Source organism: Chiloscyllium plagiosum, chromosome 8, assembly GCF_004010195.1.
Source record: "Chiloscyllium plagiosum isolate BGI_BamShark_2017 chromosome 8, ASM401019v2, whole genome shotgun sequence".
In the NCBI taxonomy this organism is placed as follows: Eukaryota; Metazoa; Chordata; class Chondrichthyes; order Orectolobiformes; family Hemiscylliidae; genus Chiloscyllium; species Chiloscyllium plagiosum.
Window position 1 is genome coordinate 96482411 of NC_057717.1, and position 15702 is coordinate 96498112.

General features: G+C 41.3%; 1 protein-coding gene across 8 annotated transcripts in view; it reads right to left on the reverse strand.

Annotated features, from left to right (window-relative positions):
* Nucleotides 1–15702, reverse strand: part of LOC122552212 (dedicator of cytokinesis protein 7-like) — a 177635-nt gene that overhangs the window by 36685 nt on the left and 125248 nt on the right. For all 8 annotated transcript variants that reach the window (XM_043694839.1, XM_043694843.1, XM_043694838.1 and 5 more), the window contains 8 exons: nucleotides 12783–12953; nucleotides 11106–11242; nucleotides 9692–9861; nucleotides 8749–8903; nucleotides 5003–5185; nucleotides 3753–3879; nucleotides 2602–2686; nucleotides 1391–1487 (listed from right to left, as the gene is read on the reverse strand). In XM_043694839.1, the coding sequence (XP_043550774.1) occupies nucleotides 1391–1487; nucleotides 2602–2686; nucleotides 3753–3879; nucleotides 5003–5185; nucleotides 8749–8903; nucleotides 9692–9861; nucleotides 11106–11242; nucleotides 12783–12953 (1125 nt within the window). The remainder of the gene's footprint in view (nucleotides 1–1390; nucleotides 1488–2601; nucleotides 2687–3752; nucleotides 3880–5002; nucleotides 5186–8748; nucleotides 8904–9691; nucleotides 9862–11105; nucleotides 11243–12782; nucleotides 12954–15702) is intronic.

Genomic DNA, 15702 nt, shown 5'->3' on the forward strand with positions numbered 1-15702 from the left:
ATGCTATGTTTTATTGCAAAGAGAATTGAATACAAGTGTAAGGAGGTTATATTTCAGTCCTGAAGAAGGGCCTGTGCCCGAAACGTCGAATCTCCTGTTCCCTGGATGCTGCCTGACCTGCTGTGCTGTTCCAGCAATAAAGTTTCAACCTATATTTCAGTCATACAGGGCACTGAAATGATCACATCTGGAATTCTATGCATAATATTGATAACTGTATCTATGGAAGGATATGCGTTGGAAGCAGTTCAGAGAGGTTTACTAGCCTTAGAGTGTGAGTAAATTGCCTTATTAGGAAAGCCTAGATAGATTGATTGGCGGAGCAGGCTTAGAGGAACAAGTACCCTACATTTGTTCCTTGTTCATATGTTCAAATCATTTACTTCATTCTTAACTAAGTACTCATAATTATTTATTTCATCCTTTACATATCATTGGCCCTCCAATGGCACAAAACTATACCACAGCAGATTCACTAAACCCATTCTATCCGAAATGTGAAGCTGCTTCTGTTTTCCAACTCATATCAACAATGTTGCAGCAAACCCTCCAACCAGTTTTATATAAAAACAAGCAGCTTCAATACCAATCATCCACAGCAAGGTGAGGGTACAGAAAGCAAGTTGTCCTTTACTCTCGTCTAACACATGCTTCTTAGATTCTTACCTTGGCACTGCCAGGAATTAATCATGGACTCCCTATAGTGTGGAAATAGGCCATTTGGCCCAACAAGTTCACACTGACCCTCCGTGAATATCCCACCCAGACTCATTCCCCTACCCTATTACTCACGGCACGGTGGCTCAGTGATTAGCACTGTAGCCTCACAGCAGCAGGGTCCCAGGTTCGATTCTGGCCTCGGGTGACTGTCTGTGTGGAGTTTGCACATTCTCCCTGTGTCTGCGTGGGTTTCCACCGGGTGCTCCGGTTTCCTCCCACAGTCCAAAGATGTGCAGGCCAGGTGAACTGGCCATGCTAAATTGTCCATAGTGTTCGGTGCATTGGTTAGAGTGAATGGGTCTGGGTGGGTTACTCTTCGGAGGGACGGTGTGGACTGGTTGGGCCGAAGGGCCTGTTTCCACACTGTAGGGAATCTAATCTAATTTCCCATGACTAATGCACTTAGCCTAATCATCCCTGAACACTGATTTCGCATAGCCAATTCTCCTCAACTGCAGATCTTCGAATTGTGGGAGGAAATTAGAGCACCTGGAGGAAACCCACGCAGGCACAGGGAGAATGTGAAACCTCCACACAGACAGTAGCCCAGGGCTGGAACCGAACCCAGGTCCCTAGCGCTGCGAGGCAGCAGTGCTAACCACTGAGCCACCACGGCTGAAATTACTCCCATAAGCCAACAAGTCAGCCAAAAGAAACCCTGTTTCTTTACCTGAACAATAATTTCAAGTACATCCAAAACTATGAGGTTAGCTTCAGTAACCAGATTCCCATCCACGAGGGTATCATGCTCTAATTCAGCCTTTGTCCTGTGGAGACAGAAAAAAAGAGAGAGAGACTGAAAAGCATCAGCCTGTGTATCCCACTCAAATAGATATATAAGCAAATCTGCCGGCTGGAATACATGCAACAAGAGAACAGGAGAAATCTATTTTATTCATCGTCCAGCAGCCTGTTAGCCACAAAAGCTCTTTCTATCCGTAAGTCTTTGTGGTTTTCTTCACATCCTTTAAAATCTATCACTTCAAAATATCTATTTTCCTTTTAAACACTCTCATTAACTCTGCATCTTGAGCAAAGCGAAGTAGGCGCAGAAACAACAGAGACAGCTGATTGGACGGCTTCAACTGGCTTGAAAAAGCAATTCATTAATTCCTGCAGCAGGATGGAGGAACTTATGGAGATGGTTAATACTGAAATAAGGAAGGTGAGCTTATTCTTGTTTTCAAAGAGGTATCTGAGCTGGGGGAGGTTTCGGTATGGGGAGCGAGGACTATGGTCACCAGATTTGAGTGCTAAGTTAATCGAGCAACTGATCAACTCAGCATCTGTAAAACCTGAGTAAGCAAAGGTGGGGATCGTAATGAGAAACGAATTGGTTAGGAGCGAGTAGGTGCCAATATATCACAGGTAGGGATAAGGGAGTGATTGAGCAAGATGATGGCGTGCAGATGTATTCTCGTCAACAGAATGTTGAAGGCCACGAAGTTGGGAGTCATAAAACACAGCATTATAAGTTTATGCCCTTCTTCTATTTTCCCGTACTGAAGCCAAGATGCATTCCCTTTGTGACATTAAAAATCAGTTCATCTCAAATCTGCTTCTCCACCAATAATAACCTAGTATACCCACTATCATCATAACGTAGACTCTTCACTCCAGGTTTACGTTAAACTTTCTCAGGCACTGTATCCTTCCAGAGATGGGGCATCCAAAGAAAACGCAATATTACGGGTGCAGTCTAACCAGAGCTTTGGATAATACAGTCATACCTTTAAGCTTTCATTTGTAAATCTCCTGTATGGTGAAACCTCTTTGTTCTAAGAAAGACTATGCTTGGTTGTAATCCAACTGATAATCGAGGGGAGGTGTGGGGATTGAGAGAACGTACAATATTCCCATTCTGCAGGAGATTTCACATACTTGTCTACTTTATCAGCATTCTGCTTCCAGTGAGTGATATTCTTTCGCCAGCGAACATTTTCTTGGTTTCCATATGGGCTCCTCTCTACAACAGATTGGAAAATATTTGATTTTGATCAACTGTCTCTGTACTTAAACCAAAGAAAAGGGTGAACATATTAATTTAAAATACATTCAAATGGGTTAACTCACCTGAATCATGTATTTGGTTCAATAATGACTAAGATACCTTCCAACTGTGGGAGGAAATTAGAGTACCTGGAGGAAAACCACGCAGGCTCGGGAGAATGTGAAACAAGATTGAAACAAGGGGCTACGAATTGAACTGCTGTTCAAAACTGTGCGCCAAAAACAGGGTCACAGAATCGGTTAAGCAATTCTGCTCTTTTTGACCTGCACCACAGAATGGAGACGAGAGCTGGAGTTTGATAAATTGCTGACACGGCAGAAAGTACTGATATTTGACTTTTGAATAGTATCTTATATACTAATTGGAGATCTCACTTACAGGCTGTCCCATATTTTCAGGGATGTGACATTAGAGTGCGAACATCAAGCGAGTAACCAGTGACTGGCATTCCAATAAAGGTCAGAATAAAGAGATAGAACAGTACACTCTAGCTTCATTTAGCCAGAAAATGAGAAAGAAATGAGATTGAGTGGGAACGTGCACTGATTGGCATACATTTGACATTAACGTACTGTCAATTTCTCTGCCTCTGCCCCAGTGACTCGGATGGTTAACTTGTTGAAGAGGTAAGCAATTTTGGAGGTTGAAGGATAATCCCTCTCACCTGGGTTCTGCAGTTAGTCTCAGTGCATCTGTGGTACAGAAGGGAAAATCCGTTGGTGTGCTCCATGGCTACCAGTTACTTTTACTTGGAGGGGAGGGATGCAGGCACTGAGTGAAGATCACTCAATCCCGGTTTCATGTGAACAATAGCCACTTAAGTATGGCACAGAATAGCAGCTAATGCCTGTGGCACATTACTGCAGTCAGAATTGGCTTAAAAGAGGTGGTGAATTGGTTTGAAGTTCCAATAAAACAATGGTCTGGCATAAAATCACTAATCTGCCACATGCAAACAAAGGCAATGAGTGAATGCTCAAAATGCATTTTAATGCAGAGAATTTAAACTGAGCTTTCTTACCACGGCTCCGACGCACCATCTCTTGCCGAGCTCCTACAGTGCCAAGTATGGCCTCTTCCAGTCGTGCTTTCATATCCTGGGATTTCTTAAATGTCAGGCTGTTAATCCGCTCAAAAGATTTCTTACCCTGAAATCAACACACCAGAGACATTAATTTAAGGAACTTGCTGAGATTGTGCTTTGTGGCAACTTGCCTTGTGTTATTTGCAGAAATGCAGGCACATCTTCTGTGGCAAGAGACAAGTAGACAGGGAATTGTGTTTTCTTACTACATCAGCCTATCAGCACGCCAATAATAATTCTCCCATAAAGTAATCCTACCTATGAATGCAATTGGACAGACACAACATACTAAATCTTATAGCAAACTGGTTGCTTACAATCTGCACAATTTTAAATTCTATTTCAATGGAATTTTATGGTCACATGTTTGGAAAACAGAGCTAAATCTTAATCGAATGACAAACATGTCTCACGCCAGATCCAACTCGAAGGCTCCCCCCAGACCATAAAGTAAAAGGATAACTCAAAGCTCAAATATTTCATTAAGAAACATTTACTGTAAAACATAGCAAGGAGGAAAATGGACAAGCTATGGAGAGGAACACGAGTAGGTAATGATGAGACAATGATCCTAAGCCTAGGGTCTAGAGGAAACAAAGGCACCAGAGCCACAGGTTATCCTGATCAACATTCAAAACACACGAAGGAATCTCAGGCAGATTCACCTCAAAGTCCCTAAATTATCTGGGAGAATGCATTTATGAAAGAAAGAAGTTACTCCTGTAAACAGAATGGAAATAAATGGTGAGGAGCTGTTCCTCCAAACAGAATGGTTGTCTCGCCTGTTTGCTGTTGATAGATTCACTAATGTCAGTACTGACATGAATCGAATTGCGAGGGAACACCTTCTGCCAGGTGCCAGGAGTAGGGATCCGGGGGGGGTGGGGGTGCAAAGACAGCCTACAGCCACAATTGGCAGGAACATTGAGGCTTTTTGATGAGATCAGAAGGGGTCTTTGCAGGGATGTGGGAGTGCTGTCTGTTGGGTCCCACTTTGGGATAGTGGTGGTAGGAGGAAGCAGGAAGAAGACAAGAGGTGAGGGTTTGGTCAGGGTGAAATGGGGATAATATATGGAAATACACTGTCTTAATACACTATAAATCAGAATTTGGCAAATTCTGAAATTGAACTGCAGCCACAGATACCCACTCACACATCACATATATCCACTGTTCCGCATGCTTACTTTATACTCAAAGCAGGAGATGCAGAGATACATCAAGTCCAACAGTCTGTTTAACTGGAACACTGACAGGTCAGTGAACCATTTCTGTAGGATATCTTCATCCGCATTCTTCAGGACCCAGAGGAAACAGATGAGAAGGATGCGACTTGATTCGGCTGACAGGGTGGAATACTGTCGGCTGGACTACAAAAGCAGAGAAACTTACATTACAGGTCACCCAACTTCAGCATCTATTACATCTAAGAGTTCAGTAGTACTGTATGCAGTTGGGTAAACGATATGATTGCTTTTAGAAAGCCTAGTAATTTAGTATCATAGAATCATAGAGTTTTTACAACATGGAAGGAGGCCCTTTAGGCCAGTACGTCAGCATCAGTCATCAAACGTCCACTTCTAACACCATTTTCCAACATTTGGCCTGTAGTCTTACGTTATAGTTTTTAAAATGCTCGGCTAAATGACTCTTAAGTGTGTTGACGACTGCCCGCTCCCCCACCCCCTGCCCCCGCAACTACCACCTTCTCAGGAAGTGGGATCCAGATACCCACAATCTTGTGGGTGAATTTTTCTTCCCGGGAAATCTCACCTTAAAGCTGTACCCCCTGGCTACTGACCCCACTAGCAAGAGGAAACATTTCAGCTTATCTCTACTGCCCACGGCCCTCAGAATTCTGCATGCCTTCATCAAATGCCCCTTGTTTATCACTGGAGATCAGGGAGTTTGGCTAAAATAGGAAATGCTGCCACTTAAAATAATTCCTCTTACCTGACCACAAGCAAAAATTAGCTAAAACAATTTCATTTTGTATGGAGCAGTGGTAAGCTAATATTCTGCCTGTGCTACGCTTATACTTCAGATTGATACCATAATTTGGACATTTCTACTGTACAATGCCCAAGTGGATTTCCAATTACCTACCTTCATTAAAATGGAGGAGAAAGAACACCACAAATAAGGAGGAGTAAAATCATGCAATCGCATGTCAACCTGAAACAAAACTGAAATTCCTCCCAACATCCCATTAGATAATTTAAGTGTTGAACTCAGCTGCCTTTGCATTTTATGCATCAATCACCTGGAACCAAATTGATTAACTGGTTCAAAATTTTTTTTCCCCCCAACTTCAGCATTAATTTTTATAGTGCAACCAAAGAGAACATTTACAATTACACTATTACAGCAAGTGGATAAATGATTTGCTAGCTTATAGATCAGGGAGTTAAAAGAAGGAAGTATTTTTAGGAGGTCTAATGTTTTCCGCCTGTCAGAATTTGGAATCAAATTCAGTATAGCTATGGTTTTGCAAAATTCACACTGAGGATTAGATCTGTCCCAGATTCTTGCGATGTTTTCTGCCTATCAGAAAACATCACAAGAATCTTTGAGAGACCCAATCCTCAGTATGAATTTGCAATACAGATTTTGATTCCAAATGCATAATGGATAAATGTACTGGGACAAGGACATCGACAAATGTCGGGATGGACAGGGATATCAATTTAACTATGATTACAATCTGGAATGGTCAATCTGTCTGAGAAACACCAAGTACTTGACTCTCAAAGAGGCTGCCCAGCAGAGTCATAGAGTTGTACAGCATGGATACAGACTGTTCGGTCCAACTCATCCATGGTGACCAGATATCCTAAATTTGCCAGCATTTGGCCCATATTCCCCTAAACCCCTTCCCATTCATATACCCATCCAGATGCTTTTTAAATGCTGTAATTGTATCAAACTCCATCACTTCCTCTGACAGCTCATTCCATACACGCACCACCCTCTGTGTGAAACAGTTGCCCCTCAGGTCCCTTTTATATCTTTCCCTTCTCACCGTAAACCTATGCTTTCTAGTTTTGGTCTCCACCACTGTGGGGAAAAGACCTTTGCTATTCACCCTATCCATGCCCCTCATGATTTTATAAATCTCTATAAGGTCACCCCACAGTCCCCAATGCTCCAGGGAAAACAGTCCCCACCTATTCAGTCTCTCCCTATAGCACAAACTCTCCAACCCTGGCAACATCCTTGTAAATAGTTTCTGAACCCTTTCAAGGTTCACAACATTCTTCCTATAGCAGGGAGACCAGAATTGCATGCAGTATTCCAAAAGTGGCCTAATCAATTTTCTGTACAGATTCTACATAATCTCCCAACTCCTATATTCGATGCTGTGACCAATAAAGGCAAGCATAACAAATGCCTTTTTCACTATCCTATCTACCTATGTCTTCACTTTCAAGGAACTATGATCTTGCATTCAAAGGTCTCTTCTTTCAGTAATACTCCCCAGGACCTTACCATATAAGTCTTGCCCTGATTTGTCTTTCCAAAATGCATCAACTCGTATTTATCTAAATGAAACTCCATCTGTCACTCCTCGGCCCATCTGATCAAGATCCCGTTGTACCCTGAAGTGACCTTTTTCAATGTCCAATACATCTCCGATTTTGGTGTCATCTGTAAACTGACTAACCATACATTCTATGTTCACATTCAAATAATTTTTATAAATGACAAAGCAGTGGATCCAGCACTGATCCTTTTGGGACATTGCTAGTCACAGGTCTCCAGACTGAAAAACAACCCTACACCGCCAACCTCTGCATTGTACCTTTGAGCCAGTAGCTAGTTCTCCCTGTATTCCATGAGCTCTAACTTTGCTAACCAGTCTACCATGAGGAACCTTGTCAAACACCTTACTGATCTGCATATAGATCACGTCCACTGCTCTGCTCTCATCAATCCTCTTTGTTACGTCCTTAAAAAACTCAATCAAGTTAATGAGAAACGATTTCCCAACGCACAAAGCCATATGGACTATCCCTGATCAGTTCTTGCCTTTCCAAATACATGTAAATCCTGTCCCTCAGGATTCCCTCCAACAACTAATGTCAGGTTCACCGGTTTATTGTTCCCTGGCTTTTCCTTACCACCTTAGTGGCACTACGTTAGCCAACCTCCAGTCTTGCGTCACCTCACCTATGGCTATCGCTAATACAAATATCTCAGCAAGGGTTCCGCAATCACTTCCTTCGGTTCCCACAGAGTTCCAGGGTACATCTGATCAGGTCTCAGGGATTTATCCATCTTTGTGCGTTTTAAGACGTCCAGCATCTCCTCCTCTGTAACGTGGACATTTTTCTAGAGTCACTATTTATTTCCCCATGCTCTCTATCTTACATGTCCTTCTCCACAGTATATACTGATGCAAAATACTCATTTCGTTTTTCTATCTCCTGCTGTTCCTTGCTCATCTTTAAAGTGTCCTATTCTCTGACAAGTTATCCTTTTGTCCTTACATGTATTTATAAAATGCCTTTTGATTCTTCTTAACCCTATCTGCCAAAGCTATCTCATAAACCTTTTAGCCCTCCTGCTTTCCCTCTTAAGCATACTCCTACTGCCCTTAAACTCTTCTAGAGGTTCACTTGATCTCTGCTGTCTATACCTGACATATGTTTCCTTCTTTTTCTTAACCAAAACCTCAATTTCTCTTGTAATCCAGCATTCCCTACACCTACCAGTCTTGCTCTTCACCCTGATATGAACATACTCTCTCTGGACTCGCGATATCTCACTTTTGAAGGCTTCCCATTTCCCAGCCATCCCTTCAACTGCGAACATCTGCCCCCAATCAACTTCTGAAAGTTCTTGACTTAAGTATGTTTAACCAGTTCATTGTACAGAAAGAAATTTTTAAAAACTCATCCAGCTGCTCCAACAATACGTATCAATGTCCTACCATAACTGGAAGCTGGAACGGGGAGCTTCTATTTGGGTGAGGTACAGGCGATCCTGCAATTGCCATGGCAATTGTCTGACTGATCATGCTGCTGTTCTCAGCGTCCATTTCATCCATTGCTGAGGCAGTGAGCCGGCCCTTCTGGTTACCATTTTCTGTGGGGGAGAGGGATTTGCTTTAGAAACTTATGCAGACCTTAAGTCAATCATTGTCAGTTTGTCAGGATATAACATGGAAGGACAGTAATCACCACTTACAGACACTGCTCAAAACACACAAACCTTTTCTTCACTTATTATAATCCTATTGGTTTTTAACTCAGCCTCCATCCCTCATTTTTTACCCCCCATTCAGGTTTCTAAAGGCTGAAATCCTTTAGTTTTCCACCTAATTTCCCTGATCCTCACATCCTTGCCCTGATAAGATTTCTTATTCTCAGATTTATCCATAGATAAATATCAAATTCTTTTATGGCCTTGCTCCTTTCTACCTTCATAATCTCTTCCAGCCCCGCTACCAACAAAACTTTCTGTATGTTACTACTTTGGGTCTTTTGCACATTCATGATGTTCTTCCATCCATCAGTGGTCTCCATGTTTTCAACTGCTCAGACTTTAACTCCCTCTGCTTCTCTCCTCCTTGAATACACTGATTAAAACCTCTCTCTTTGACCAGTTCTTTACCTTGGTTTCAAAGTTTGTTAGAGATTCCTTCTGTGAAGTCAGTTAAAAGATGTTATCCTACATTCAAGTAGTTAGATAAATGCAAGCTAATATTCTGGCACTTAGCTTTTTATGCCAAGACTCATGTCTTCACTGAACTGTAGAGAAGATCAAATCCACAGAACACTCTTGTCCTCAAACACACCACTCTCTAAAATGCTGTTAACCCTGATCCTTCATGATGTTGTGCCCCCAAAAGACCCTGTAAAGTCCTTTCCTACCTGCAAAGTCATACAGCTGTGGCAGGGTGTCCATGACAATGCCGATTAATGGTAAATACAGCTTTGCAACATGGGCTTTCACCTCGCAATCAGCATACCGAGGGTCTGCATCGTGGCTGCACATTAGGTTATGGACTGCACCGATTGCTTTTTTATGCAGAAAGAACAATCTGGAAAAATAAAGTGTATACACACACATACAGGTTAACCAATCCACAGACTGCAACACCGAACCTGCCAATGGCCTGCTAGTGTTGTCACAAATAGTGGATATTGCCATTGTCATACTACCTCTGTTTGAACCACGACAAATACCTCACAGTTGCAATTACATTGTGCATTGTATGTTGTTATGCCTGTAAACTAATGTGTCAATAGTATCCAACAGAGACACGTGTTCTTATCTGTAAGGGGTTATCAGGTTCTGGTGGGTAGCAGTAAGCCACAACATGCCATTTCCCACACATTATAGCCAAATGCAATTGATGGCACACAATGTTGCAGCTACACATTCTTTGTGGCACTGAATGTGAGAGCAGACCTTTGTTCATTTGATACAATATCATCACATTTAGTGATGCTGGAAAGTTTACATTTAGTTACTGCTTTCTTACATCCCTGGATGTCCCAAAGGCTTCACATACAACAATGGGACTAGATTAGTTTAGGATATCTGGTCTGCATGGATGAGTTGGACTGAAGGATCTGTTTCCATGCTGTACATCTCCAAGACTCTAATTACTTTGAAATGCAGTTTTAATTTAACAGCCAAGCAAACAGCTGTTAATTTGCACATGGTAAATCCCACATCTATCAATGATATGTTTTTCTTTTAAATAAGGCTTGACTGTAGGATAGCTTTAAGGTATACAGCAAGACTTGTAAGTGAAGTACTGTGGGACTTGCTGGGAGAAGTTTTAAGGCAGTACACTGGTGCAAATTTACAGTCAAAATTGCTAAAACAGTACAATACAGGATCGGAAATTAGGAAAAGGAAAATCTGCATTCCCTGATGGGTCAGTAAACCACTGATTTCACTTCTTTTCACTCAGCGGCTGGAGCGGCTCAAGCATGCTCCTTCCTCAATCTTTTCATCTCTTTTTGACAGTTCTACTCAAAGCTACAGCAGGTATTAAGGATTGTCTAGTGTTGTACTCAACAAACTAGAGCTCCCAGTATGATCCTTGAGAACCAGCAGCAATTCGGGGGCTATCAAAGCCATGCCATATTCCTAGTCTACGTTCACAGAGGTTTCTAGATAGTAATTTGGAATCAGTTTCTAGGCCAGTTTATTGGTCTCTACATTGACACTAATACACCAGTGCTCTAAAAGGGATATCTGTCTGAATGTTTAACTCCACATAAATATCATTGCCTTCACTCTGTTTAATCAGTGAGAATGAGTAGCTTTTACCCTTCAACATCAGGTTCTAGGATCAAGGCTAGTTCAGTCAGCAGTAATCCCACGAGAAAGTGCTGTTGTCGAAAAGGCACGGACATCTCAAACATGTTGGCTATCTTCTGATCCTGTAGTGTGGAGAATCCTGAACTCTGCAGAATGAAGTAGAATCCCAGTCAAGAGCAAGTCAAATATAGTTCATGAAACATGTTCTCACATAAGAATTCTACCTCCATGTATTTTTATAGAAAAGCATTTAGTCCCTATTTAGCACCATTCCAATAATGATTAATTTATAATTTTTAAAAAATTATGTCTTAATTCATCTAACAATTTATGCCTAGTTGATTAATAAGATGTGCAAATCACCTGGCTCTCAAGAGTTCAGCCAGCCACATTACAAAAAACAGCCAACAACATCCACTTGCTATTTTTACCAATTGGACCAAAATGTCTAACTCACCTTGTACACTCATGCCCATCAGGAAGAGTTGACAGTGTAGTTTCTGAAAGTTGAAACTGTTGTGCCCAATGACTATTGCTGACAAGTGTCCCTTAGAAGTGTAGGACACATAGCTCACATGCAACATATTTGAGACTTCAAACCAAGGATCAACCACAGATTAATCTGCTCCAAAGGAACTTATAGTCTGTACTACTTTTAGGATAGGATCTTCACAACTGCTCAGTACGGATAATAATTACATCAGTGATCTCAAAGATGCAATAGCTTAGACATTAAGCAAGCTCAGTGAAGATCAAGACATCTACACCGAAGGTATAAGGTGCACTTCATTGTACTGGGTTTGCTGACTTCAGCTAAGCAATTGGCCCTGGGTAAAAATGAAGATAAAGCAGCTAGTGTTCCTCTTGTTGAAGCTACTCAGTGACCCCTTCTCAAAACTACAGCTATGGCCAGCAGGAAAGGACAGGGTCAACCAAAGAACCTGCCCAAATGCAATGCCTGGAGTCGCAGTTAAATGGGAGCAAGGGGGGAGGAAGGTAGCTATTACTGGAACGGTTATACACAGTTTGAAAATGGGTGCTCTTTTGTGAAGTCTCTGGAACCTGAACTTTCAACAGCACAGAAAGACATCAGTGAACACATTGACAGCAGAGAAGGGGAGAAAATAAAAAAAAACAAAAATGCCTTTGAAAATTTCAAGGAAATCAGTTCTCTTTTTTAATTAACTCACCAGCTTCAACTACAGTAAAAAGAAAAGCTTAAACTACTGATGGATTTCTAAATGTCATTTACACAGTCTTTCAGCTAGATCTCTATCTTCTGGTAGCGTCAAAACAACTAATTATAACCCCTTCCCAAATTATACCTGAAAGAAGCTAAAGAGAAACTCTGTTTGTTACAGTGAAGACAATGGAATATATAACACAGGAGGTGTTGACTTCTTGTGCTTTCCCTTTGAAAGACATGTCCATTAATCCCAAACGCCACTGCTCTTTCCCCATAGCTCTGTATTTTTTTCCCTTATCGATTTATTCAAGGTCTTCTTGAAAATTATTACTGAATCAGCTTTGGTCATCCTGCCAGCCAGTGCATCCCTAATCATGATAATTTGCAGGGTAAAATAAATTCTTGCTCAGAATGTGGTTCTTCTTCCATTTATCTTAAATTTGCATTTGAACTTCTTATTGGTGCCACACTACTTAAGTCTATCAATGGAGGAGGCTTACCTGGGAGGTGGCTGAAGAGACTGAAGGGGATGGGGATGCAGGAGGAGACAGGGTGCTGCATGGGAGATTTAGCGTGATGTAGTGTTCATGGCTGCAGATAATTCGAATGAAATCCAGTCGTAGAGCTATGAGGGCATTTGGATTCTGTGAATTCTGTAGTTTATTACTGACCTGTAGACAGGAAAAGGGGAAGAAAAATACAGAAGGCATTAATTCCAACCTGGAATGACATTGACAATGAGCTACCCCAAGGTACAAAAACTCCCCTCACCTTGTCATCACGGAGACAGAATCATGGAATTTTACAGTATAGAGGTCATTCGTCCCATCTTGTCTGTACCAGCTCCCGAAAGAGTTACCCAGCTCGTCCCATTCTCCAGCCCTATCTCCACAGCCTTCTAAAGTCATCACTTTCAAATATGTATCTAGCTCTGTTTTGAAATCTCCGATGGAATCCGCCTCGACCACTATCACAGGCAGTGCATTCCAAATCCTAACAATTCTCTGAGTCAAAAAGTTTCTCATCTCACTCCTAGCTCTCTTGCTGATAATCTTGAAACTGTGACTCCAAGTTACTGGTACACCAATCAGTGGATGCAGAATATTCTTCTTTACCCCATCATAATTTTGAACACTTCAATGAGGTCACCTCTTAATCTTCTCTGCTCCAAGTAGAAGAAGCCCAATCTCACTAACCTTTCCTTACAATCTAAAATCCCTTATTCCTGGTATTATTCTCATAAATCTCCTTTGCATTCTCTCCTAGGATTTAACGTTCTTCCTTAAATAAGGTGCCCGGAACTGGACACAATATTCGAATTAAGGCCTGACTATTAATAATTTGGAGAGGTTTAGGAGCAATTCCTTGCTTTTTGTTTAGCCCTTTACTTATAAGTATCCTTCAAGCCTTCTAACAACTTTTTCAACTTGTATGATCAGAGAACTATGTGAACCCTGCAATCCCTCTGCCCATGTACACCCATCAAAGTTGTACCATTGAGCCTGTCTTGTCGCTCCATTTTTCTTCTACCATAATGCATTAATTCACATTTCTCTGCCAGGTATCCACCCATTTGGACAACTTGTCAATGTTTTCTGAAGTTGATCAGCATCACCCTCACAATTCACTATTCTTTCTAGCTCTGTATCACCTGTTAATTTAGAGATTTTGCTCTCAACACACATTTCCAAATCATTTATACACATCAGAAAAAGGGTTCCAATACCAATCCCAAAGGAACAGCACTTTCAAGACGTCTTCAATTTGAGAAATGCTCATCTGTGCCTACCCTTTGTTTTCTATCTTGAAGTCAATTCCTAATCCATGCTGTCAAGGACCCATCAATCCCAAAAGAATCTAATTTGCTAATGAACCTGTCATGTGGCACCATATCAAATGCTTTCTGGAAATCCAAATATATAACATCCACAACACTACCCTCATTTATTGCCTGCATCACCTAAAAGAACATAATCCATTTGGTCAGCCCTTGACAAAGCCATGTTGATTGTCTAGTATTTTTCTCTAAATATTTATCTTATCCCACATTATGGCTTCCATAAATTTTCCTGTGACTGATGTCAAGCTGGCAGGTTTGCAACTTTCAGAGTTATCCTTTGCCCCTTTCTTATGTAACGGTGTCACATTTGCAATCCTCCAGCCTGGCATTAATCCGGTGTTCAGAGAGTCCTAGAAAAGTTTTGTCAATGGCCCCGCAATTTGCTCCCTTACCTCTCTTCAGTAATCTTGAATGCATCAAATCGATTGATGTAGAATCAGAATAGTTAGTTAGGTATTTCTAGACCATAGCTCAGTATTAATGAAAATCAGATCTTCTTTATTATGTGACGGGAGTTCAACTTCTGGCCTGTACTATACATGGCAAGATCAGATCATGGTCAACTTCTAACAACCATTTGATGAAGGACAAGACCTGAACCTTTACTCAGGTGAGAATGTACACAACGTGAAATATTACAAGAGTTCCTAACAGTACTCTCAATTCCAAAGTTCATAAGCGACTGTTACATGCACTCAAATAATTAGTGCCCTCTTACCCAGTTATCCTCAAACTTAACTGACACAATTACCAGAGCAGAATGAAGAAAAAAGAATTATTTGTGATTTATTTACTGTAGAATTAAAAATACGCAGATTGACAAATGCCTGTCTTTATAGAAGGTACATTACAGATATGTGATATGTGATATTAGGTAATGCCTTTTTTTGCTATATTACTCTCCATTTTTACAATTTATTGATGATGTTGCAACTATACAGGACATGTGTCAGGCCACTTTTGGAATACCATGTACAATTCTGGTCGCAGTGCTGTAGGAAGGATGTTGTCAAATTTGAAAGGGTTCAGAAAAAAATTACAAGGATGTTGCCAAGGTTGGAGGGTTTGAGCTATAGGGAGTGTGTGAATAGACTGGGTTGTTTTCCCTGGGGCTTCAGAGGCTGAGGGTTGACCTTATAGAAGTTTATAAAATCATGAGAGGCATGGATAAAGTGAACAGTGTTATGAAGGTGTAGAGAGAGGAAATGGCAAGGACAAGCACAGTGTGCTGAACAATTTAAAAATATAACATTTGGTTGAAACAAATAGCTGGTTCTGCATTGCCATGGAACAAAAACAAATTCAAATCCAGCCAATCAGTTAAATTATGCCAGATTCCAAAATCCAATCGAATTTGAATTTTACTGTTTGGGATGACATCAAGCCAATGAAATGATCTGATATTTTGGGGTATAAAACCGGACATTTTGAACAGTCAGGGGGAAACACTGCTGCCTCACAGCGCCAGGGACCCGGGTTCAATTCCCGACTCAGGCGACTGACTGTGTGGAGTTTGCACATTCTCCCCGTGTCTGCGTGGGTTTCCTCCGGGTGCTCCGGTTTCCTCCCACAGTCCAAAG